The 24,758-nt window shown below is 40.3% G+C and overlaps 2 protein-coding genes and 1 long non-coding RNA gene across 4 annotated transcripts in view; 1 reads left to right on the forward strand and 2 right to left on the reverse strand.

Annotated features, from left to right (window-relative positions):
- Positions 1-1,184: 1,184 nt before the first annotated feature.
- Positions 1,185-6,525, reverse strand: LOC109956966 (uncharacterized). 2 transcript variants are annotated; one of them, XR_002274488.1, is made up of 3 exons: positions 6,174-6,525; positions 5,907-6,001; positions 1,185-2,574 (listed from the first exon to the last, which is right to left on the reverse strand). It is a non-coding gene; the product is annotated as an uncharacterized LOC109956966 (long non-coding RNA). The 2 variants fall into 2 exon arrangements; XR_002274489.1 differs by having other exon boundaries at positions 5,879-6,001.
- A 2,748-nt stretch (positions 6,526-9,273) lies between these two features.
- ela3l (elastase 3 like) lies at positions 9,274-12,950 on the reverse strand. Its single transcript, XM_020594484.1, has 8 exons — positions 12,890-12,950; positions 12,574-12,662; positions 12,276-12,373; positions 11,810-11,938; positions 10,438-10,574; positions 9,929-10,074; positions 9,418-9,570; positions 9,274-9,330 (listed from the first exon to the last, which is right to left on the reverse strand). Exons 1-8 carry the CDS (start codon positions 12,927-12,929, stop codon positions 9,313-9,315), a joined length of 810 nt encoding a protein of 269 aa, XP_020450140.1. The 5' UTR covers positions 12,930-12,950; the 3' UTR covers positions 9,274-9,312.
- A 6,108-nt stretch (positions 12,951-19,058) lies between these two features.
- The window catches only part of bco2l (beta-carotene 15, 15-dioxygenase 2, like), a 9,375-nt gene continuing 3,675 nt past the window's right edge, over positions 19,059-24,758 (forward strand). The window contains exons 1-7 of the mRNA XM_020594593.1: positions 19,059-19,086; positions 19,272-19,449; positions 20,315-20,526; positions 20,895-21,010; positions 21,143-21,245; positions 21,362-21,502; positions 24,672-24,757. Of these exons, the coding sequence (XP_020450249.1) occupies positions 19,059-19,086; positions 19,272-19,449; positions 20,315-20,526; positions 20,895-21,010; positions 21,143-21,245; positions 21,362-21,502; positions 24,672-24,757 (864 nt within the window). The remainder of the gene's footprint in view (positions 19,087-19,271; positions 19,450-20,314; positions 20,527-20,894; positions 21,011-21,142; positions 21,246-21,361; positions 21,503-24,671; position 24,758) is intronic.

Here is a 24,758-nt window from a genome sequence, read left to right on the forward strand (position 1 = left end):
GGGCTTTGGCTGGGCCATTCAAGAACAGTCACGGAGTTGTTGTGAAGCCACTCCTTCGTTATTTTAGCTGTGTGCTTAGGGTCATTGTCTTGTTGGAAGGTGAACCTTCGGCCCAGTCTGAGGTCCTGAGCACTCTGGAGAAGGTTTTCGTCCAGTTCGTCCAGGTACTTGGCTGCATTCATCCTTCCCTCGATTGCAGCCAGTCGTCCTGTCCCTGCAGCTGAAAAACACCCCCATAGCATGATGCTGCCACCACCATGCTTCACTGTTGGGACTGTATTGGACAGGTGATGAGCAGTGCCTGGTTTTCTCCACACATACCGCTTAGAATTAAGGCCAAAAAGTTCTATCTTGGTCTCATCAGACCAGAGAATCGTATTTCTCACCATCTTGGAGTCCTTCAGGTGTTTTTTAGCAAACTCCATGCGGACTTTCATGTGTCTTGCACTGAGGAGAGGCTTCCGTCAGGCCATAAAGCCCCGACTGGTGGAGGGCTGCAGTGATGGTTGACTTTCTACAACTTTCTCCCATCTCCCGACTGCATCTCTGGAGCTCAGCCACAGTCATCTTTGGGTTCTTCTGTAACCCTCTCACCAAGGCTCTTCTCTCCCGATAGCTCAGTTTGGCCGGAAGGCCAGCTCTAGGAAGGGTTCTGGTCATCCCAAACATCTTCCATTTAAGGATTATGGAGGCCACTGTGCTCTTAGGAACCTTAAGTGCAGCAGAAATTTTTTGTAACCTTGGCCAGATCTGTGCCTTGCCACAATTCAGTCTCTGAGCTCTTCAGGCAGTTCCTTTGACCTCATGATTCTCATTTGCTCTAACATGCACTGTGAGCTGTAGGGTCTTATATAGACAGGTGTGTGGCTTTCCTAATCACGTCCAATCAGTATAATCAAACACAGCTGGACTCAAATGAAGGTGTAGAACCATCTCAGGGATGATCAGAAGAAATGGACAGCACCTAAGTTAAATATATGAGTGTCACAGCAAAGGGTCTGAATACTTATGACCATGTGATATTTCAGTTTTTCTTTTTTAATAAATCTGCAAAAATGTCAAAAATTCTGTGTTTTTCTGTCAATATGGGGTGCTGTGTGTACATTAATGAGGAAAAAAATGAACTTAAATGATTTTAGCATATGGCTGCAATATAACAAAGAGTGAAAAATTTAAGGGGGTCTGAATACTTTCCGTACCCACTGTATGTGTAGCAGTTTGTATTTGAATGTGGACCTCATTCTGATTGGCTCATTTTGTCATCCTGTCTGGTGTCTCTCATCTCTCTCCTCTTTCCTTAAGAAAATGTTGATATGACACAGTTTGTAGCTGCAGCACATTTGCTTATAACAGTCACTTCTTAATGTGAGGCAGTGAGTGTTCAGTCAGTCTACCATTTCTGTCAGTCTATAAATGAGCTCACAAAATGAAAGAGAGGCACAAGTAACATTTTTGCTGTTACTTTTAGTCCCGTGGGAATCAGACTGGCGGAGGAAGAGGCTTGTGTGTCGGCTGGGGAGATAGTCAAACAGGCCTGGAGCTCCCTTTTCTGTAAACAGCACATCAAAGCATCCCCTCCACGATTCCTCCCCTGCACTTTATCATCCCCACCAAATATCTGCACTTTATCACCATCTGTCCTCCAGCAGCGTCTCTCTCCTTCTTGAATCTTTCAGGCTTTTGGTGTCTGCCTGTCATCTGTTGCTGCCGTCTTTAGTGCTGCACCTGGCAAACACCATGCCACTTGAAAGTTGCAGAGCTACATTTTCTCTTTTTCTAACCAGTTATTGTGACTCTCAACCAACTCTGTCACCCAAAATACTTGTATTCACTGTGTTGCTGCGCTTTGTCCCCCACATCCTCTCAGTAGGTTCATATGGAGGGATGACAAAGAATGCAGTGGTCTTCCTTGTGTAGGGCAAAGCTCACAGATGGTCAGTCCCAGTGACTCACAGCAGAGATAAGAGGATTGGGCCTGCTTGTTGTCGTTGATGTTGGTCTTGCCACAGCTATTAACACAGTTGGCTTACTCTGAGCTCCACTGGATAGTACAGATAAAGTGGGGTTGATGGCGGAGAGATGTGAACAGTATGTAAGATAAAAGGTGCTACTAAATGAAAATAACTGTTGAAGAGGAAGAGGAAAAACAAAGATTATCAAATATCAGGGTTCAGCTTGTCTTCTGTCATTGTGGAGGTCAATATTAGACCTCTAGCAGATCCGCAAAGTTGAATTTTGTTTCTGTCTTAAGTCAGGACTAGGGCACACTCAGCAGTTACTTCTTCTCTGCATTCCTCTGCTGTGGCTTCACTGTGATAACTGGCACTTTCTCTGGGTGTGAAGGCACCTTGCAAGCCTTGCAGAGGATGACAAAGAGGATGAGGATTAGGACACTCACCACCGAGTTACAAACGATGGCCACAATGGCCCACACAGACAGGCCCATCCTCAGATCATTCTCCGATGTCAAGTGGACAACCGTCTTCAGACTCACAAAGTCACATCAGACATCTGAGGATGGCCTAAGATCTGTAACTGGGGCCAGGCTGGTCTGTTCAGTTACTTGATTTATCCCTAGAAAACAAAAGAAAATGTGTCACTTGAACATACTGAACTTAACTTCCAGGCACATATGTCCTATGTGTGTGCACACACACACGTTGGCATGCTTGTCTACAGTAAGCCTGTCTGTCACGTGTACGTGAGCTCAGCTCTGTAAAGAGCCTTTTCTGTGACAGGAATCACTAGGCCAAGGTGGCTTTATTTGCCTTCTCTGTGAAAGGAATCACTAGGCCAAGGTGGCTTTATTCTCTGTAGATGCTATATATGGAATAACATACATACTGTACTGGTTGTCCAGCTCCTTCATAAGTAGATTTTATACTCAAGGCTTTTTTTTGTCAAGCAATAAATACAATTTCAGTGTCAAATACAGAGCATTACAGTGGTTTTTATTCTATGGAGTATTATTAAATATTTTAGTCCTAGTAATTTACAAGAAAAGTGTCAGTAAGATGCAGGAAAAAGAATCATTTTAAGGACTTTATGTGTAATAAATCTGTGGATGATTAGTATTACAGGATAAGAAAATACAGTTTGGCTTCAGGTCCGTATCGAAACACCCTCTTTATATTCTTGTTTCTTTTTATACAGGCAGAGAGCACTGAGGTTATTAAACTGATAGAGAAGCTGCCAGTAAGCACTTTTTCTTGCTGAATTATTTTGATTGCATTTCAGCAGTAACGCGTTTTCAGGGAGAACATGCTGTAATATAGTTGCCAGTTTGGTGGGTGATATTAAATGGGTCACTGAGGTGTGTGTGTGTGTGTGTGTGTGTGTGAGAGAGAGAGAGAGAGAAGTTGGTTCAAACATGAGATAGAGAGTGTGACTATTTTCCCTTGCAGAGTTTAACAGATAAAAACTTGAGCTTATCTGCTTCTATACCTCTCTCCTTTCCCCTAATGCATTTCTAATGAGACTACATATTTCCTCCTCTCTCCAACTGAGGGCAATACTGCAACAGTCCAAAGTTGTTGAGAACTCATTTCAAAGTTATCCTTCCATTTATAGGCATTTTATGGCCAAGCCAAATAAAGACGGATAGTTCCAAGTCTCAGGGTAGGTGGCAGTGATGCATGTGATCTGCTCTCCAATGCACAGTCACTCTCTGAGTGTACCAGATGGGTCCCCCTCAGGATGCCTGTGGCATCACTGCGGGTAAAATTACCCTCAGAATCACTAACTGAGATTCTTGTCAATAAAACTGTCCTGACAGTTTTGCAGAAAATGCCAAAACATCCTGATGAACATTTTTGCAGAAGCCAGGTAACATTCAGTCCGTTACAATTTCAGTTAAAGCAAAAAGTGTCAAATGTGGAAGCTAGAAGAAGACAGACAGATGTGATAGGTAAACACTGCACAAACATGTGTGTGTGTGTGTGTGTGTGTGGTCTGATCAAAGAAATGAGTGGAACAAAGGAATAGTTATGTGCTTAAACTCATTTGGTGCATAAAACAAGAAACAGTCACAGTAGTTATTCATTATCACCAAATGTAGCACATTTTCATAACTCATGCTTTATTTAATGTTTGTGGTTCATGTCTTATTAATTATAAAGATAATGGATTCTCACTTCCTCCAATCACAAGATAGCTGTTTTAATTAGTGACCACACTGGAGGAAAGAAAGTGTGTTCAAAAGTCAAAATAAACAAAGGCCACATTGGAATAAAAGATTCAGCTGGGATTGTGCACGGTTGCCAAAATGTTTGTGTCATATTATTACACAAAAAGAGCATTTGGATGACAAATTTGATGTATCACTGCTCTTGTCTGGTAAAAAAAAATATTTTGGGAATGTTGCTGTGCCTCTGAACTATAGGACTGCTCTGAACTGTAGACCAGTCAGTGCATGATGCTGTTAACATGCCACTTTATTACATCCCACACCACCTCGATTTCCCAGGGACCTATGCATGGTGCTCATGCTCAGTGTTCAACGCTATCATCCTGGACTTCTCCACTCTAAACTGACCCAGCTCACCATGCCTACCCACGCCTGTCAGCTTCCTGACAGAAAGGAAGGAGCAGTGGTGTGCAGCTGGCCCTGTGGTGTGGTCACAGCAACCTGGATCTGAACATGCTTAAAACAGTGGATGACAGTGGACTTCAGGAGGAGCCCCACCCACCCTACTTGGCAGCACTGTATCAGCAGTAAAGTCCTTCTAGTTCCTGGGCTCCACTATCTCCCAGGACCTGAAGTGGACATCCAACATCAGCACCATCACCAAGAAGGCACAGCAGAGGATGTACTTCCTGCACCAGCTCAGGAAGTTCAACCTGCCCCAGGAGCTGCTGATACAGTTCTACTGAGGAATCACTGACTCTGTTCTCTACTCATCCATCATTGTCTGGTTTGGTTCAGCAAGCAAACAGGACAGGAACAGACTCTAGCAAACAGTCAGGACTGCAGGAAGAATCATTGGTGCCAGCCTGTCCTCCACGGAGGACCTGTACAAGATCTCAGCAGACCCCTCGCACCCTGGACACAAACTGTTTGAACTCCTCCCCTCTAAAACAACCAGACACAAGGACAGTGTCTTCCCCAGGATCATCACTCTGATGAACAGTTAACAATTTAACAATTTAACAGAATGACAACCCTCAGTGCAATCTCTTGTAAATATACCTTTGTACAGATCTATCTGGAAAAACTCCATCTAAACTGTGTATATATATTTCTATATTTATAACTACTTTGTTCTCTAATGCAGTTTTTTTCTTGTTTGCACATTCTTTTTCTTTTGTTGTTCTCTATTTTGTTTGCCCTTTGCCTTATGGAAGATCATTGCACATACACACTGAGAGCCACTGTACCAGAGTCAAATTCCTGATGTCTTCCACACACCTGGCCAATAAAGCTGATTCTAAATGCCTGGGTATTTGTTTTGGTAGATTCAATAGTTCAAGGATTAGACCACCAGAGACAAACATCTAGGCTTCAAAAATACATATGAAGATATTCCCAGAAGCCACAGTCAACACAAGAATAGCTATGGAGTGTCTGTTATGCAATGACTATGTGGCTGTGGCAGGGAATAGTTAAGCATTGGATCTGAATCTAAAGTCACGCAGCAGCAGAATAATATGCTTGATCTTGCATATGTGTGTTCATGAATGGTTTCACTGACTAATATGAAGGCCCTCTGTGTACACATGCAAATAATCTAATGTAAATGTATGCAAATACTTCATGTACCAAAGAATGTTTTCTACAGTGCCAGGCAGAGGGTCACTGCATGCAAGAACACAAACACACACACAGATCTGAGCCTGCATTGACCACATGGAAAACAGACGATTGTGCATAATGCATCACCTGGCAGTGGACTATCAGTGGAACTGACCTGTCCCCCTTCTTCACCAGCTCATCTGGGAACACCAGAACACCATAACTTCACTTCCTTCAGTCCCCTGGTTTTCTGATTACCTCAGGGGGGGCCTGTAATTAAATACTGAATTATTAGTTGTCCTTAAACCCGAGTAGTCTTATACAGTTTTAATGTTGGATAACGCCAATAAAAGCACGTTTAGTTAATAAAGAATAAAATTGATGTAGCCTATAGGATAACGTTCAGCCCATGAAACATTCCATCATGCAGAGATGGTTCTACCTTAGAAAAGAGCTTAGGGTCGCAGCTCCTTACTTTTTCCACTTGCACCCAAAGCACATCAACATCTCACACGTACATCATCATTCTACCTCTTCGTGGTGTCCGCGCCGGTTTAGTTACGTGTGTGGTTTTGCGTCCTCTCTTTAGCGCGTATCGGCTGTAAAACTGGTTGAAATAATTAAATACAAATATTCAAGCGAAAGCAGACCTCCAGAAACTTCACCAACCCGTTTGTGAAGCGGGAACTTGAACCCTCCAACCTCTGACCGGCCGTATGGTAATATGGCTCAGCAGTAGGCGCGGGCGCAGGCGGAGTCCTCCCGGCCGGTTCACGGTGACTGTTGTTAGTGTGGCTGCTCATCATCACTGCGGTCCCACCCAACCCTCCCTCTCGCTCACCCTCGTACTACTGAGCTATTTATTTGCTGGAACATCCTTCTCACATCCCGCTGTCGCTGTCAAGACCTGTGCACATACCCAGGCAGTAGTTACAGAGCAGTAAACACTTCATCAAAGCACGAAAATATGCACAATGCGTGGTGGTAAAAGTAGTTAAACAGGCTAGTCAAGGAAAACTAGCGTTACCCCAGTGCAGAAATAGTAATATCTTTGCTTAAGTCAAAGTACAAATGCTTTAACATCAAAATAAACTTAAGTAAATGTTCTTGTTATGGGGAATAACCAGTTTCAGACAGATATATTGTATATTACAGCAATGGATTGTAATTACTGAAGCATTAATGTCTATCGCTGATGCTGCAGATGGTAAAGCTAGGTCTAATTTTAACCATGTATTGCCAGATAGCTTAATCTATAATAATACGTGCTCTTTTTAGTTGATTATATTTTGCATTAAGCATCTACATCTGCTAAGGATGGAGAAACTAAAGCTGTCAAAAAATGTAGTGGGGTACCAAGTACAATATTTGCCTCTGAATTGTATTGGAGTAAAAGTAAAAACTAAAAATAAAATGGAGATAAGTAAAATACAAGTATCTCAATGTTGTTCGTAAGTACAATATTGAGCAAGTGTACTTGCACCAATGGAAAATACACAGCACAGTATTTTGTTGATGGGTTTTCACTTATAGTATATCTTGAGAATTCCACAGTTTTATGGCACAATATAAAACAGCTGTGCAGTTTTGAAACAGGTCATTCAGTGTTTTAGTGCATTAAATGCTCTTAATACAGACAGAGCTGCAGTGAAATACAAGCACCTTCTATCCTGCTACTACACTTCAAACAAGTTGCATGAAACTGAATTGCAGTTGCACAAACTTCACAATTGCCCTTATTGGTATTCAGCACTACAGCGTGGTGTCTTGGGGGGGGGAGTGCTCAGCTCTCTCTTTGTGTGAGTGGTGGGAGTGGGGTACCCTGACCCACAAAATTCAGACTGAGACAAAGTCTTCTTTTGAGGCTCCGTTGTCTACCTCACCACTGACTTGGGACAAAAGGCTCACAGGGGAACAAATCCAGAGAGCTTAATTGAAGTGCTGCATACATTGGTGCACATTAGCAGTGTTTCAAGTAATGAACTATTTAAGTTAAGTCTGACTGAACTGACTGATGCAATATCTGTCAGATGACTTGTTAAATGTAATTTAAAAATTAGCCAGAAATGCAATTAAAAGTGAATTAGAATTGAAACAAGATTGTCACTGGTGAATGTAGTATATTTGCATTTTTATTAATAATAGTAATTGTAATACTACTTTAGTAATTGCATTGATATTTTTGTCACAAGTTATTACATTCTTAACTAATATAATGATTTTAGCACCAGGTAGAGGTATACGCCATATTTTACTCTTTTATAAAAGCTTATCTAATCTCATGACCTGGCCATATTAATAGATTTAATACAATTTTTAACCTAGTTACTTTATTTAATTTTGATGAATGAAATCGTTGCATTTTAAATGATATGAAATTCATTCACTGTTATACTATGCACTGTAACAAGGGCAAAGTGCTGTATAAGTTTACTTTTATAAACATGCAGTACTCATGGATCCCTCTACTTTATGTCAGATCAAAAAGATTCACTCAAACTGAATTAGTCAGTGAGCAGCACATGGGCTCTATGCTGGACGAGAGCTTAGATGGGACGCTTGTCACTGATCACAGACTGATGCTCTAGAGGAAGCTGCTTCAGGAGAGGGATTCATCATATCACAGAAATGTACTCTAATATAGCTTGAGAGGGTCGTGGGTGCAGAGTGAAGCCCCCCTATTTCCCTTGCCTCTCCTTCTGTCTGTTCATTATATACACATGTGCATCCTGGTGCGCACACAGTCATTATTACTTGCTTTTGCAGTATGTGTCATGTCGGATCACTGTCTCTCATTTCAGTGACAACACTATATTACCCTGTCAAAATATAGTGTGTGTCTGTATGTGATGTGACAGAGAAAGGAGAAAGAGTGAGATAGAAAAGAAAGAAGTAAGCGGCAATTTAATTTTTTCCACTCCCTTATCCTCATCTCATCACAGTGTGGGGAAAAAAAAACTGACAGAGGCGTTAATCTAAATCTTGCCATTCTAGCCTTCTTCATTTTCAGGGCGCTGAAAGTGTGTTATCATGAGGAGATAGACTCCCCAGCTGCATATTATGGTTTTCATAAACCCCTCCTGCTGAGACTGCACAGAGACAAACCAGGTCAGTTTCAAACAGGGTTATTACATTAGTTTTATATATGAAGGGGTCATTTCCTAACACACCATTAACTCTAATCATCTAATATGCAACTTGGTGTTAGTTTGTCTGAAACACCTACTTGTTTTATGTGGGCTATTTGCAGTGAATCACATCTGTTTGCTGGTGGTATTTTGCAGGCAAGAACAACTGGCCAATCTCCTTATTGTCCAGCTAAGCTGTCAGAACCAATTCCCTATCATGAGTGTATGAGGACATCTGCTGGACATTTGTTGACATCGTTTTCATTTCAAGCAAATGTCCAAGGACAGGGCAGAATCAATAATGTGGCTAAATAAGGCTCGTGATTAATTTGCTTTTCACCTGGATGTGAATTTATCAGATGTGATGTGTTTACTATAATCTGGTGGGTATTGAAACACATCGCACAAAAGACATGCAGTTTGTTGGGTCTTTTTATTGACACTTCATCTTCTTTAGTTGTTCATCATAACCTGAAAAGACAAAGATTTAGACATTATTTGAGCAAAAAAAAAAAAAAAAGGAAATGCAGTGTAATTCTCTTTGTGTGTCTCTTTTACCTGGTCAATCCAGTCATTGAAAGCGGAGACACGGGTGAAGACAGTGGGTTTCTTAATATAGTTGCAGCCAAAGGCAGAAACAAAGCTGGTAATGCCATGGACCTCCCAGGTGCCCTCTGCGTTCTTACAGTTCAGAGGGCCACCAGAGTCACCCTAAACACAGGAAGCCAGAGCTTGTGGTTTATACATTCATTGAACTACTGGTAGTCGCAAAGTGCAAATGTGGGAATCACAATCAGAATAACTGTTTTACCAAGTATCAAGAATCTCTGTTTCTTGGTAGTTAGACAACATTGGTGTGATTTAAAAAAAAAATCCCTGATTGGACATATTTTATTTTAACATGCTAAATAACTTTCAAATTAGCATTAAAGATATAATCATGTTTACTGTGAGTACAATACTCACAAAGCAGTATGTACAAGCTTTACAATATCGTATACATAATGTCAGTATAAAGTATAATAATGTATACAGAAAGTACACAAACACACAAAGGGTGCAAACTTACATTGCATCCAGCCACGATTCCATCTCCACCAGCACACACCATGGTGGTCCTGACAGCAATACCCCACCAGTCAGGCTGGGAGCACGTGGCGTGGTCGGCCACAGGCATCAGAGCCTGCTGCAGCCTATCAGCTATGGGGCCTCCGGCTAAAACACACAGACACAGTGTGTTCATTCACATGTTATACAGTACTCTGGCATTCTGTCACATCTGCTCTACAGCATTTCCCCAAGCGCCAAATTTTCGCTTTAGGAGTGACCCTCCCACCAAGAAAGATTCAGCTAAAATCTTATACATCTGATGCTCATCTCAACTCATGAGGTTTCACCGGGTCATGCCGACCACACACACTCACTCACATCTGGTTATAAATCTAAACATCCCACGCGAACACAACTTGAATGCCCTAAAGGACAGTAACAGGAAGACATTTTAAAACTGTTATGCTGAAAAAAATGACAAGGACATACACATAAACACAGTGTAGCCCACCACAAACAGTGACTTACTGGACAGCCTGCCCCATCCTGTGATGTAGCAGGAGTAGAGGTTGGGCAGCACAGTACCAGCAGGAGGGATGCAAGCCAACTGCACCTGGTCGCTCAAAGTCACAGGCTCTGACAACTTGATTAGGGCAATGTCGTTACTACAAGAAAGACAGATTGCATTTTTGCGTGTTGCATTTTTTTTCTTGTCTTATGATGTCTATATATAGACAAATTAATTAACCCAACTGCTAATCTTCTCTCTTCCCTCTCTAATTCTCCACTTTGCAAAAGTGTTATTGGGGGTGAAATGTAACTGTAAAAAAACAAACCAAAAAAAAGTAGTTTTACAGAATGAGGCTTTATTTGACTGATTTTTCCTGTATTTCCAATATACATGGACACGATAATAAAAAATACAAAAATATTAGTCTAATTAAATCACAAGAAAATAGTAGTTGTGAATTATGTTCTTATTTATGTCACTTTTTCATAATCTAAACTAGCAGACGTCCCAGCATGCATTGTGTTAAAACTCTCCAGTTTCTAATTTTTCCTTTCCAGTTTGAGAAACCTATTCATGGTGGAAACCTACTGCATCTGTAATACATATTAAAGTAAGTCTAGGTCAATATTGTTCATAATAATAAAAAAATGCATTCCTCGATGAAGGTTAGTACTGAATTCAGTGTCTAACCCTGTACATCTAACAAAGCTGCTGAAAATAGCCCTTCAGACTCTCTTTGTATCTGCTTGGTACAAAATGGCTTAAGCAGATGTTGCTAAGTTCTGTGTGTCAAATGAAGAACTGAACACTCACTAATATTACTTAATATATTCTAACATTAGTGGTATGTTATTGTAATTATGCTTAAAATGATATGTTTTATATTTTTTTGTTAAAGAAAACTCCCTGGGCTTTAAAGGTTAGTGTCTTTTTTAACATAAAAAAACCTTTTAAATACAGATTTAGAGATTTTATTTAAAATTAAAAGCAAACCGCTATTTAATTATGGGAAATTACTGTTGTGTTAGTTTGTTTAGAAGATCCATACTTTTACAGTAATTCTCTAGTGGCCCAAGCTGCTGGAATGCGACCATTTGTTCAGGTTTATTTATTTATTCATCTTACAGTGTATAGTAATAGAATGCTTAAAAAAATCTTCACTCTTTTTGATGTTGTCTTGCAGTCTTTACTGGCTATGGAGACGTTTGAGATAAATGAAGACTGAGAACTCCTGTCAAAGCTGTGAGCTGGACCAAAGTGAATAAAAGTAATTTGAGCCTCAGTCTACTTTGTCACCTTCGACACAAAACAGATGAGATTATGATGTTCTGTACGTCACAGCAGGAGCTTCAGCCTGCTCTGTGCATTATAGAGTGGTGCTTTTCTTACCCAAAGGCCACAAAGATGGGGTTCCATTTCTCATGAACAACAATCTTCTCAGGCAGGATGGCCTTGGAGCCAGTCTCGTCCTCAACCAGGTTATATTTGCCTACAAACACCCTGTAGGAGAGCTTGTCACTGCGGGAGAGAAGAGACTTTTCAGACCCCAGCTAAACCAGATTTGCTGTACAGTTTAATGATCTGATGAGTCGAAAGTGATCATTAGTTGTGGTGGCCAGATGAGGATTTAAACTGGGCAGTGGTTCAGATGACCTTGAGTGTTACTGTTTGGTTTTAAACCTTTGGTCTTCATGTCTTGCCCAGTCCTCATATCTGCTGCGGATATGAGGGGTTTGCGGTCTAGAGGCAGCTGCAGTGCAGTCAAGAAGAGATCTCTGTGTATGTGTTTTGCAGGCACTTGTACTGGAAGTTGTGTTTTTGAGTTTGTGTGTTTATGTTCCTCTACTGCTCATACTTGATGCAGTGAGCAGCAGTCATGACCCAGTTGGCAGCAATCAGAGATCCCCCACAAGTGTGCCTCCATGCACCATCCTTTTCATACTGCAGAGAAATCTGGAGACAAAAGGGACATCATAAAGGATACAGGCAGAAGTAGGTTGTGTCTGCATAGATAGATGCATGAATTGAAAAACAGCCATTTAATTTCAGCATTTCAATAGCCACTGGGTCTGGCATTTAGTAACCAAATGCTGGATTCATAAGGTTTGCCAGTAAACATAAAAGCATTGACAGATGTATACCTATTAGCCTACCTGCCAGGGCCAGCTGTGGGGCTTGGCATCTACTCCATTAACCACACGGGAAGTCAGGGGTTCAATGGGCGGGGTGCCGCACCCAAGGGCTGGATGAGGAGGAGCCAGGCATGAGTGTATGCGCATGAGAGGGATCAAGTAGGATAAAAATGAAATAATTATTTATTCCTTTATCAGACACAAACTGCATCATTTTCATTTTAAGAGTACTATCACTGTGTGTGGTAATATGCAAGCACATACACACTCACTCACACAAACTTGCTAACATGCAGAAAGATTATACACAGAATTAGAAAATGCCAGATGTTCTTACCGCTAGCAATGAGCACTGAGGCCAGCACAATGGGGATCATGTTGATTGATGCTTCTGCTGAGGGACAGCTTGACACACACACTCTCTTTTAAACGTTTTAGCACAGGAACCCCCACTCTGAATGTGGGAACACACACTCCCATTGGTTTGTCGTAGACTCCAAGGAATGAAGATGGACCAATGACAGTGAAGGTTGGTAAGGTTGGGTGGCCGATGAATCACACAGGTGCGTCTCCGGAACATTTCCCATGACCTTCATGGAGAGTTACAGTACAACATACAGTATACTCTGCTACTGTGCACAGGATACAGTATGTGTGTTCAAGTGCTTTCGGATTTAAACGTACAGTGTATTTACATGTCTGCAAATTCTGAATGCACATTCTAAACAACTCCCACATCATTCATTCTGCATTTCAGCTTACCTATACTTCTTTTCATCACACAGTCTCTTCCCTGAAACCTGGAATTAAGTACTTGCATAACAGCATGGGAAGCCAGCATCTGGATTACTGGCACTGACCTGTTTTCACTGAAATGTAAATCAAAAATCAAACTAGGAGGCATCGCTAAGATAAATAACCAGAACAAGAAACAGATGGTGTCACTGGTGTGGAAAGTATCGACAGCTAAACTATAATCTTTTCAAATCTTACAACTGCATGTTCTGTAGTAAATACTGCAGTGCCACGAAAGGCATGCCTGCTCATATGGGATGACCTCATGTATCATCATATGTACGTGTCACTCAACATATTTCTCGTTCTTATAGACATTCTTAATACTTTTCTGTGCAGTGTATTTACCTCTGTGAAGTCAAATGTACTGCTCTAAACAGTGAGCCAGTGTATCAGGCGATTGTTTTAATGACTTGAAGGAATTGAATTTGAATAAGTTATGAGACCTCGAGGACATAGACACAACTCCTGAGGCATGAAAGTGTCAGGATGCGCAGACCAGAGGTAACTCAGCATGCAGATGTTATAAATCTGTCCAAGGCTGCTCGGGTAATGTCACATGGAACAATAAAGGTTAGGTGCCACGATGCAGTAAACAGGCGGAGTCATTAAAAAAAATTGTGGCGAGGAATAGTCAGTATTGAGAACACTCTGTGCTTGCATGTGCTTTGAGATGTTTCTGATGAGAGCAGCCGACTGCAGTTTGAACAGACTCAGTATAAAGTATTATACCACTGTATCTCATATGGCAAACTGGAGCTTCCCAGTTTCCCAGTTCACCACTAGATGGGACAATTGATCTGTTTAGACCAAACTGAGTCATATTTTCCTTCTGAGTCACAAAACTGAAAAAAAAAATCTGTACTATATTTTGTGTCTGTTTGCTGCCAGAAGCTACATCCAAGCTTTGTATAGTGAGTCATTTAGGAAATCAATCGTCAGTCAGACTGGGCTGCAGCATCTGAAAAGGAAGTCAGGCATTACATTGACATTGAATATGATAGTAAAAGACCTTCATATGCCAGATAGTTCTTTCTGCAAAGTTCTGTAGAGATACCCAGCTTTAGTTTACATACTGCAGAAAATCCTTGTTAGGATGAAAAAACACTTGAACTTTTGTGTGCTTGTGTGTGTCTAAATGTACTTGTGTGTGTATATGCAGCCATATTGTGTGTGTGTGTGTGTGAGCTTTTCTGCAGCTGCAGTATGCAATTAATTGAAAGCTAATTAAAATTACCCTTCAAATCTGTAAAACATTGTCCAGTTTATTAAAGGCCAGTGTACAGAATAAATACCGCCCTTCTCCATTTTTTGATTAAACCTCTTTAATTTGATTGTGACCAGATGACACAAGATAATGAGCTAAGGTGCGTGCTCAAATGACAGAACCACATTAAACAGAAATGAAGATGAAAATAGATGAAGTAAATGATCTCAGTTAATGCAGTTTTAGTAGCAAAACATTCTCAGCCTGACCTGGAATATCACCAGCCTTTCATAGTGAGCACAAAACCTCTGATCTTCAGAATCTGCTCCTTGCCTCTGAAATATGTTTATATGCAGTCTGTCATGTTCTAAGATGAGGCTTAGTAGTTTCATGGCAGAGCAAAGCAGAAAACCTCATCTATGAAACGCCCCCTCCCCTCCTGAGGGTCCGTAACATGTACAGTTCGACCTGTTTTCCCTATCAAAACAGCAGCTGAACTCCGAATGACACTCTGGGTGACATTTATGGTTGATTTATATGACTTTGGGGCAGTAAAGCATTACCATTTCCCATGTGCAGCAATGTGTAAATATTATTGTGGCAGGTCAGTGCTATTGGCTGCGGTCAGCTATGTGGTTTTAAATTCATTTCCATGCATACCACTTTGTATCCAACATTACCGCCACTGTTATGTGGCAGGCTTAGTTCTTTTAGTTTGTAGTGACAGTCTAATGTGTAGCCCGTTCTGAGCCCACTAATGTTCATATTGTTAAGCTTTTTGACTTTTAGAAAACACACAGTGATATTTTCCAGTGGCTGCCTTATTTGCCACTGGCAGTGTGCTTTGAGCTGTAGGGCTGAATTCAATCCAAGCATCGACTGTCTGCTGCTGATTTGCTTTTATCATTATCCTTCATACTGATGTCAACAGAAGGCTTTCTCTGTCTTTGCTGTTTGATTGTTGGTGCACATGTTTTTCGTTTTGATGCTCTTGTTTACTGTGTTTTTTTTCACTGCTTCTCAACATTTTTGGCCTGTCATCCCTTAGAAACCCCCGGGTTACTGATTTAATTAAATCACAAAAGCACATCATGACCCAACAGGTCTTTTTACAGGACTTGTATGTACTTGCCAGGTTTTAATGTTTTTCATGCTGAGTAGGGGAGAGTAGCAGGGGGGTGGTGGGACTGGGTGCACCATGTCTCACCACATACAATGCAATAAATAGTGTGTTAAGAACTGGTTACTGTTTGAATATGTTATTTATCTAATTTGGCATTTGAGCCTGTTACACTCATGTGTCAGTATTTTACTTTTGTTTGGTGTTTCTGTTTGCTGTGATAAATAAATTAGCTATAAATTAACTTTATTCAGCATCCACAAAAATAAAATGGTTTATTTATGCTTTGCCTCAGCCCTACTCTTACCACTCTAACGCCTCTTACCAAACTTTATGAAACACTTACACTGTCTTGTCCTCAGTTGTCATTTTGATTGATTTTTTTAATACAAAAAAGTGTTGCTTTAGTCTTTAATAGTCAGTCTTTTGCTTCATTTCAGTCTTATCCCTTTGAGTATTGTTCTCCTGCAGTAAGACATGTCTTACATACTGTATCTTCACAGCTCATAGTAATTTGGTTTTGGAACCATCACAACTATTTCAGAACTGGAGGGCCTGTTTTCCTTACCGCAGGGTTACCTGGGGATGTGGGAAACATGTAATGTCACGGAACTTGAAGACAATGCTTATCAGAATTGGACAAAATGACATAATTTTGCATGTCCAATTAACACTGAGGGGCTCATTACCTGTGGTTATGTATATATACTCAGCCATTATTTTTCTGTTTCAATTCAATTTTATTTGCATAGCACCAAATCACAACAACAATCACCTCATGGCACTTTACATAGTAAGGTCTAGACATTACAGTGTTATTGAGAAAAACTCAACAAATCCCCCCTTGAGCAAGCACTTGGTGACTTTTGTTTGATAACTCTTTTTATATTGCAACATTTTGGCACAGATATTCTGCTGCTACTTGTTGTAACAGTTACCATAATTATGAACAATTAGTGTAATTTGACTCAGTACTAATGTGATTGCAGTGTTGCTGAGGCCTCTATGTATGGACTAGTGGTTCAAATAATTATTTTTTCTTTCCAGAAGAGATATTGTAAACATACACAAAGCACATTTTTATAAGTTTACCTTATTAAATCTACACTAAAGTATTATGTCCTAATATCAAAATACTCACCTGCATTATGATATAACTGCCGCTGTCTGTCCTTCCACTTTTATTATCAGTTTAGTGATATAGTTTGCATTGTACTGTAACCTTGTTTAGTGCCAGTGAGCATTTCCTTAACTTGGCAAGGGTCCAAGGGTTCAAAGGTTTTCCTTGGGTCCTGTATAAACCCTCTGCTTTTGTCTGATCAAATACACAGAACAACCAACCATGTCCAAGGCCACTAAACTCCTGTTACACAACAGTGAGTAGACACCGCTTTCTGATGCGTATGCAACACAAAAATATTTAAAGAATGAGCTGTTTTTGTTCTAACAGGTTGATGACATTATTTTCAAGATGGAGTGAAAATGCTTTTTGTGTGGTATTTGGGTTGCATGAAATGTTAAAAGTCATATTAGCACTGGTCATAATCTTTGAAGGATTGTCATTCCACTTTATATTATTGCATAATAACAAATATGTTATTGCTTTTGAGTTACATAGGTGGTTGGCTTCACACTCTATTTCTACATAAACACTAAGCCTGAACAACCTCAACAAGAAGGCTGTTTATTGTTATTATTATTGTTGTTGCTGGTTTTGGGGAAAGGGCATGACTAACCGAATCAACATTTTACTTACAAGTAAAAAAATCAGTGTAGTGATACACTAGTACATAACATTGTTGTGCCTTGCACCCTATGCCATTTTAAAACAGGGACTATTCAATTAAAAATCAGTGTAGTGATACACCAGTACATAGCATTGTTGTGCCTTGTACCCTTTGCCATTTTAAAACAGGGACTATTCAATACTGTTCAAAACTCAAACACATGTACATTTAGACATGCATTTTGACAGTGTAGCTTCTCTGGCTTTTGTTCTAATCATAATGGTATTTCATTGTGTTTCAAAATCAGAGCTGCAGTTACAATAAGATGTGACATTTTCCATTGTTCCTGCTCCAAGGTCTTCTGTTGAATCAGAGCTGGTGAAAGAATATGCACAATGTCTCATTAGCACCTTTTAGTCATCCTTAGCTTTAATTAAAAATTAAAAGAAGAAAGCTGACTGACAGGTCTATGCACAGTAAAAATGAAAAGAAAAGAGAAAACTATTTGCAAGAATATGGCATCAGATTCCAACAAGGTCATTTACTTGTTCACTGACATACTGTTGGTGCCATGAGGAAGACAATTTGTTAAAGCGGCGGTTGTTATGAACAGATTACTGTTGCAGATGTGGTTATCCAGAATGAAAGATTTTAAAAAAGCAATACCTGGAGCTATTATCCACAACAGCTCTGGGCTGGTCTGTCGCTCAATTTTGAGTGCAGCAGGAGGAAACTACATGAAACACCCCCACCCCCCTAACCCCCAAAATTGACAGCACACATTCAGGCATCGTTTGTAATGCTGCAGTAATCACAATCAAAACTCACAGAGTCAATATTGTAAGAGATTGTTAAAGCCTACAGAGGTTATCTCTCAATTGCACATTCTCGTTTTTACTGTCTGTTTTACTAGCATCACGGGAATGAAAAAAATTCTGGCGCTGCTGATTGGCTGCAGTTCACGTAGTCTGATAACATGTGATATTGCAGCTAAGCTCAGCATGGAGCTCCATACTGAACCACAATGATTTTCTGTTGCTAATCATATAACTCCCATATACAGTACATTCCGCTGTCTCTGTTATGTGTTGGGATATGAGGCTATGTAGTGGATAAGACAGTAGATGGAGCAGGTGCTGTTGACAGTTCATGACCCCGGACAGCCATGCGTTCACACAACAGCAACAGTTACAGTACATTTTGTCTCCAACCATGCAGCGGATAATGACCTTACAAAATCATTTATATAAGTTGTCGATTTTGGTTAGTTAGAATGTTAATAATTTATAATATAGCCACAGAGGTGTAAAGAACCATAAAAAGAATAAATAAAAGTGTGAAACTCACTGTTTGTTTACAACACCGTTATCTTAACCCTTGTGTTCTGTTAAGAATCTTAAAATTAGACTGTATTCAAGTCAGTTTTAAAGATAAAGCTCCTATGTTGACCTTGCTTGTTAACAACTGTGTTAATACTGTAGGCCACACTGACAATAGCAGCATGTAATGGTGAATTAAATCTAAATATTCACATCCATAACGACTCTTCCATTACTTCTTTGTTCACACTTGTTAAAGGTTCTAGAGTTATAAATGCCTCACAGCACCACATCTGTTGTGTATATATGTCATATCTATGTGTGTGCGTGTAACAAACATGAAAAAAGAGACAGATAGTGAGAAAGGTGGGAAGGTGTCTGTAGTTGCTGAGCCAAGAATTCAGCTGCTGTTCAAGAAGCACTGGCTATCATGATTTCCTTTCTCCTTTATCTTTATAGGTTTTATGGTGTGCTTCAAAAATGTAATCAAAACTCAGCTTTTAGTGACCCTCATTTTCCCTCTACCTCCCTTCCCTCCTCTCCCCTTGCAGTACCCAGCAGGCAGCGTTGTCCACAGGCCAGTGGGCTAGAGAGTTTGGCACCTCTGGTGCGTTCTGTTGAGGAAACCCCTAGTCCCATCCCTTCCACCATCAGAGGAACTATTCCAACCTGGATCAACGGGAGTTTCCTAAGAAATGGTCCTGGCAAGTTTGAATTTGGGAAAGACAGGTATTTGAGAAACACTAAAATTCTGTAAGCTCATGGGCATAATCGTTAAAAACACAGTGTAGACACATTACATCACTAGTGTGAATGATTCAAAGAACAGGACTGAAACTTGCCATCATAAACAACAATTAAAACAACAGTCTAATCTATGGATTGGGACCCTGTATGGGCAGTTGCAAAGTAAATAGAACGTATTTGCAAAAAAATATTATAAATTTTTATTTGCCATTCGCATATTATTTTTCGTGTAAAATACTGAACATTTTTATATCTGCAGGCTTCTAATGGTGAAATAATATAAGATGGAAAAAGTGCTCTTTGACTGAACATCTCTTAACTCGTGTTCATGCTAAATCCGTAACCTTATGAGTATTGCTTTCAAATATAGATGGATCCGAAACAAAAAAAACAAAACAAACAAAAAAAAAATATATGCTGCAAATGCATATTTAAATTTTGAATATATATTTTTTCTCAGTCATGACAACTTGAAAAATACAACATGGTCACATTTTAGAAATTTGAAAATGTGTGTTTAAAATTAGAAAAACAACTATAACAAAAACCCGCATGGCCAAGCACAGATCTATAACTTGTTGGGAGTATACAGCTCTGCAGAGAAATTCAAGGAAAGACAACATGTAGTCTGAGCTGCCACAGATTCAGGCACAAAGGGGCGTTTCCTTCATGGCTTTTTTGTTCTCAAAATAATAAGGAAATTAAGGTTTTCTCTTCCAGAAATGTATTCCCCAAATAATGAGTGTTTCCCAGTGTTTCCTTTCTCTCACAATGCTCACATCGCTCTCTCTGGATTGTTTTACACAAATACCCAGATGAGAAATTTATTGTCTTTTTTATCTCTTAGATACAATCACTGGTTTGATGGCATGGCCTTGATGCACCAGTTTCACATCTGTGAGGGCAATGTCACTTACAACAGCCGCTTCCTGCAAAGTGACTCATATGTCTGCAATTCAGAGAAGAATCGCATTGTGGTGTCAGAGTTCGGGACATTAGCAATGCCTGATCCATGCAAGAACATCTTTGCCCGCTTCTTTTCACGCTTTCAGATTCCTAGTATGTGTGTCTCTTTTTTTATATACTTCATATTCTCATGTGTAATCCACTTGAGTGCAGCATAATGTGGCGCCTGCAGTGCCAGATGCATTATTAAACCATTCAGTTAATTTGTGCATATGGGTAACAAGTCAGCTGTGCCAGATCACCAGAGGCAAAGTAAAAATCTAAGGAATAGTCACAAGAGAAAAAAAATATTGAATATATATTCCCATTGAATGTATGTGCATTATTGAGGTAAACAAAACTCAAGACATTTTTGTGTGTGTGTATGGCATAAGGCTTAAGAAAAACTGTGTGAACCATCGTGAGCGTCAGTGGTGTTATATTTGACAAGTTCCTGACATCTGTACTGTATGTGTGAACAGAGGCCACAGATAATGCCGGTGTGAACTTTGTCAAGTACAAGGGAGACTTTTATGCCAGCACAGAAACCAACTACATGAGAAGAATAGATCCACAAAGCCTGGAGACGAAGGAGAAGGTGAATCAGTATATTGAATATAAAAGTCTCTTTTAAATGCCGATAAAGAGTCAAAGCATAAAGACAGGTGACAACAGAAGATAGGTGGCTATTGATGATGGACAACAAAGATAATGAGTATTTCAATTTAAGGTGGATTGGAGTCAATACATTGCTGTGAACTCAGCTACAGCACACCCACACTATGACCGTGAGGGGGCCACGTACAACATGGGCAACTCCTACAGCAAAAGCGGTAACCTTCCCCCCCTCCATGCTTCCCTTTATTCTACCTAAACATATAAGAAATATATTAATGTTTGCAGTCTTAACAAATACTGTGCAACATCATTTATTGTGGGGCCTCTTCAGGTTTCTTCTACAACATTATCCGTGTGCCTCCTCCTGAGGAAAAGGCAGCCACAGAGGACTCGGCAGACCTGACTGGAGCCAAAGTCATCTGCTCCATCCGTGCAGCTGAACCCAGGAAACCTTCCTATTATCATAGCTTTGGTGAGATACCCACTACAGCATAACAAACAGGCCTCACCTTCTTTAAATTGTCTGCATGCTGGATGTATACTGAAGTGGAATTAATGAATTCCAAGAGAGATTTTTTATTTATTTATTTTTTCGCCTGCACTGACAGGGTGAGTCTACTTCACCATCAGTTTTATCATGCTCTTATTAATAACTAATTCAAATTCTAGTCTTGTCAATTTTCTTTTTGTCAATCACAATTCCTTTGTCTTTCTGTTCAGCTCTCACTATCTCCCTCTGCCTATAACTCCGTCTTTGACTCTCACATAGAAATACACACTTTGTGTTTCTTGAAAAAAATATGAAATCTGTTTAAAAGAAACACTCTCAAATTTTTAATTTAGTTTCTTCAAAGGCTTAACTTTGAGACCACCAAGACATATTTAGTGAAATAGTGTGGCCTGCAAATCAGTTTTTGCTTGCATGTCTATAATTCAGTCAGTAACACTTCAGTCAAGAATTGATCACTTATAGCAAATTATTATATATATTTGGTGGAATAGGCTCTGTTCTTTAAGGGAGATCACAAGGATTTCTACCAGGAACATGAATTATGGCATAATAAACAAATGCAAAGTCAACAGTATCATAAGCTTAGCATATAATGTCAAGAGTAGGGTGGTGGTGGTGATGGAAGAGGGAGATGCGGCAGCACTGGCATGAGAGTATCAGCAGGATAAACAGGAGAACAGTCTGGTTCTGTTGGTTGTGCATTACACCTGTACATTACTAGTCAGCTGGTAGCCAGGAGAAGCCATTAATAATGAGGTACTAAGCTGATGCCAATCAGCCAACACAACCTTGACCTCATCACTCTGCCTGATCTAGCTCATTGTTGCTTCATTTGGTTTTTGTACTACTCCAGTTCCCTGATTGCATCTTGGTATCTATTTCTGGCAGACCACCTTTGCTCTGCCAGACTGTCTGGCACCTAGAAATCTGAAGTGATAGAACATTGTACCTTTATAAAAGGCACCACCGACAATAGTTTTTTTTTTATGTCATAAGAGTATGTTCTGGTCATGTTTGACCCCCATTTCATGTGTTTATGTGCAAGCACAATGTTTTTATTTCAAGTTTTTCCCCAGAATTGCAAGTAAAGGTGAAACAGGCTTTGCAAACTTATGGGATGAAAAGCAAAAAAGCAGCAGGTGTGGATTATTGCAAAACTGTGGCCTACTTCTTCTGACTTCAGAAAAGGAGCCACATGGTGTCACTGAAGTTCTTGTTTGCTTGTTTTACTTTGTTTTTGTTTTTCCAAACTCTTGCTGGTCCAAGTAAACAACTTGTATCCACTTAGAAACAAATTTTCTGGTTACACAAGGCAATTTGTTCCCTAGATTTGGTTCACACTGAATGGTGTTGGCAGGTTACATTACCTTGCATTAATTTGCTCTGATCCATGTTTATGAAAATATTTATGAAGCATATCAGTGGGACATTGCAAAAAATTATAAACAATGTCAAGAAACTGATTTACACAATCACTAATGTACTAATGTGTTACACTGGTATATGTAACCAAATTATTCCACCAGGACACAGCAGGCCTATAGTATACATGTATGGTATTAAGAGCATAGAGGCAATAGGCCTCCCAGGCAAACTCAAACTGTGGTGCCTGCAGTTTGGTCTTTTGTAACAATTGTTATGGCCACTGATGTATGATGTGCTAATTTTTAAGGTAGAGAAGCTAGAGAGAATGTTTAGCACGTACAGAACTGGTTGGGAGCTTGGCGCTGCCTCAGCAGTGTGGCCCTGTACAGAACAGGGATTTTGGACAGAGGAGTTTTAATGCGCTAAGGCTAGACTGGAGATAACACTGTCAGAATCCAGGGATGTAGTGGTCCCCAGCACAGCGCCAACTGTCTCAGCGGGGAGGAAGTGGAACCCAAAAGAGGCAGTGTTGCAGGCTCAGGCAGCTCTTACACATAGGGATGTAGGGCAGGTACAGCATGGATGTGGTGGTTTTGGTCTAAGCACATCACATTCCTCATGGAGCACAGCAGCAGCAGCAGCTGACAGGAGGAAGATGGTTACTGAGGAGATTAGATTGCAGGAAGAGGCGGGTAGATGTGCAAAGGCAGTCTCCCAGACAGTGGATGAGATGGGAGGAGGTAGAAAGGAAGAAACTTAGTTGGAGGGGAATGTGGGACATTGAGGCAGGAAGGATTAGATTCTTTCTAGGCACAACTTATGATGTGCACTCAGGAACCTATCTGATAGTGCAGTGAGGTCCAGTGAGTGGCTCTGGAGCAGAAGAAAAGTGTGTGAATGGGGTAAAGATAGGTAAGTGGATTAAGCAAATTGTAAACTGCCACACATGTGGACTAAGCCTGCTAAATTGAAGGAAACTAGGACAGGAAGACAGGCTTAACAAAAATGTTTGAAACGTGGCAAGGCTTGATGAAGCCTACTTCCTGGTGTTAGCATGAGAACGCTAACATGAGGCAGTGGTGGCAGAAATGAGGCTTTCTGGAGTTTTGAACCAATTGCTTCAGAAAAAGGCTGGTTGTTTTGAAATATTTGAATCACCCACGCTGGCAACATCTGCCAACATGGCCATTCACTGATTCAGACGACAGATATTTTCATAGACATATACATTTTTTATAATTTGTGAAAGAAATTTACTCATGTGTATATATGGTGGCAAATGCTTTTGTGACCAGACCTCGTGACTGGTTGGACAACTGAGCGGACCCGGCTCTCAGAGGTGACCGCCATTACAAGCCAGTTGGGCCAGCCACTGCCTAACCTGAGCAAATACAATGCAGATGCTGTGTGTCAAGCCACATACAGTATCTGCTCTTTATTTGGGTGAGGATAGGATTCAGGGTTGCTTTGTGTTAAGGGTAGGTTAGGTTTGGAAAGTGGCGTTGCTTATTCTGGGCTCTGAAGATTTATGACGGCATGGCCTGACACCCCCTTTTTGGGGCCAGATAATGGGTAAACATCATTTAACTCATATACTGAGCTTCTATATGAATGCTCTCCCATTCTTTGACACATTTAATTGTCTATTACTGACTGATGGCAAATCTGATTCTTCATGTATGATGAAATATGATGAAAATATAATATCTATAAGATGTGTCTTTTTTTAAGCATGCATTTCCTTGTGTGTGCCTTCCCTCTCTAGTCATGTCAGAGAACTACATTGTGTTCATTGAACAACCCCTTAAGATGGATCTGATGAAGTTAATGCGTTACAAAATCCAGGGAAAGA

This window comes from Monopterus albus, unplaced genomic scaffold (assembly GCF_001952655.1).
Source record: "Monopterus albus unplaced genomic scaffold, M_albus_1.0 scaffold23.1, whole genome shotgun sequence".
NCBI lineage: Eukaryota > Metazoa > Chordata > Actinopteri > Synbranchiformes > Synbranchidae > Monopterus > Monopterus albus.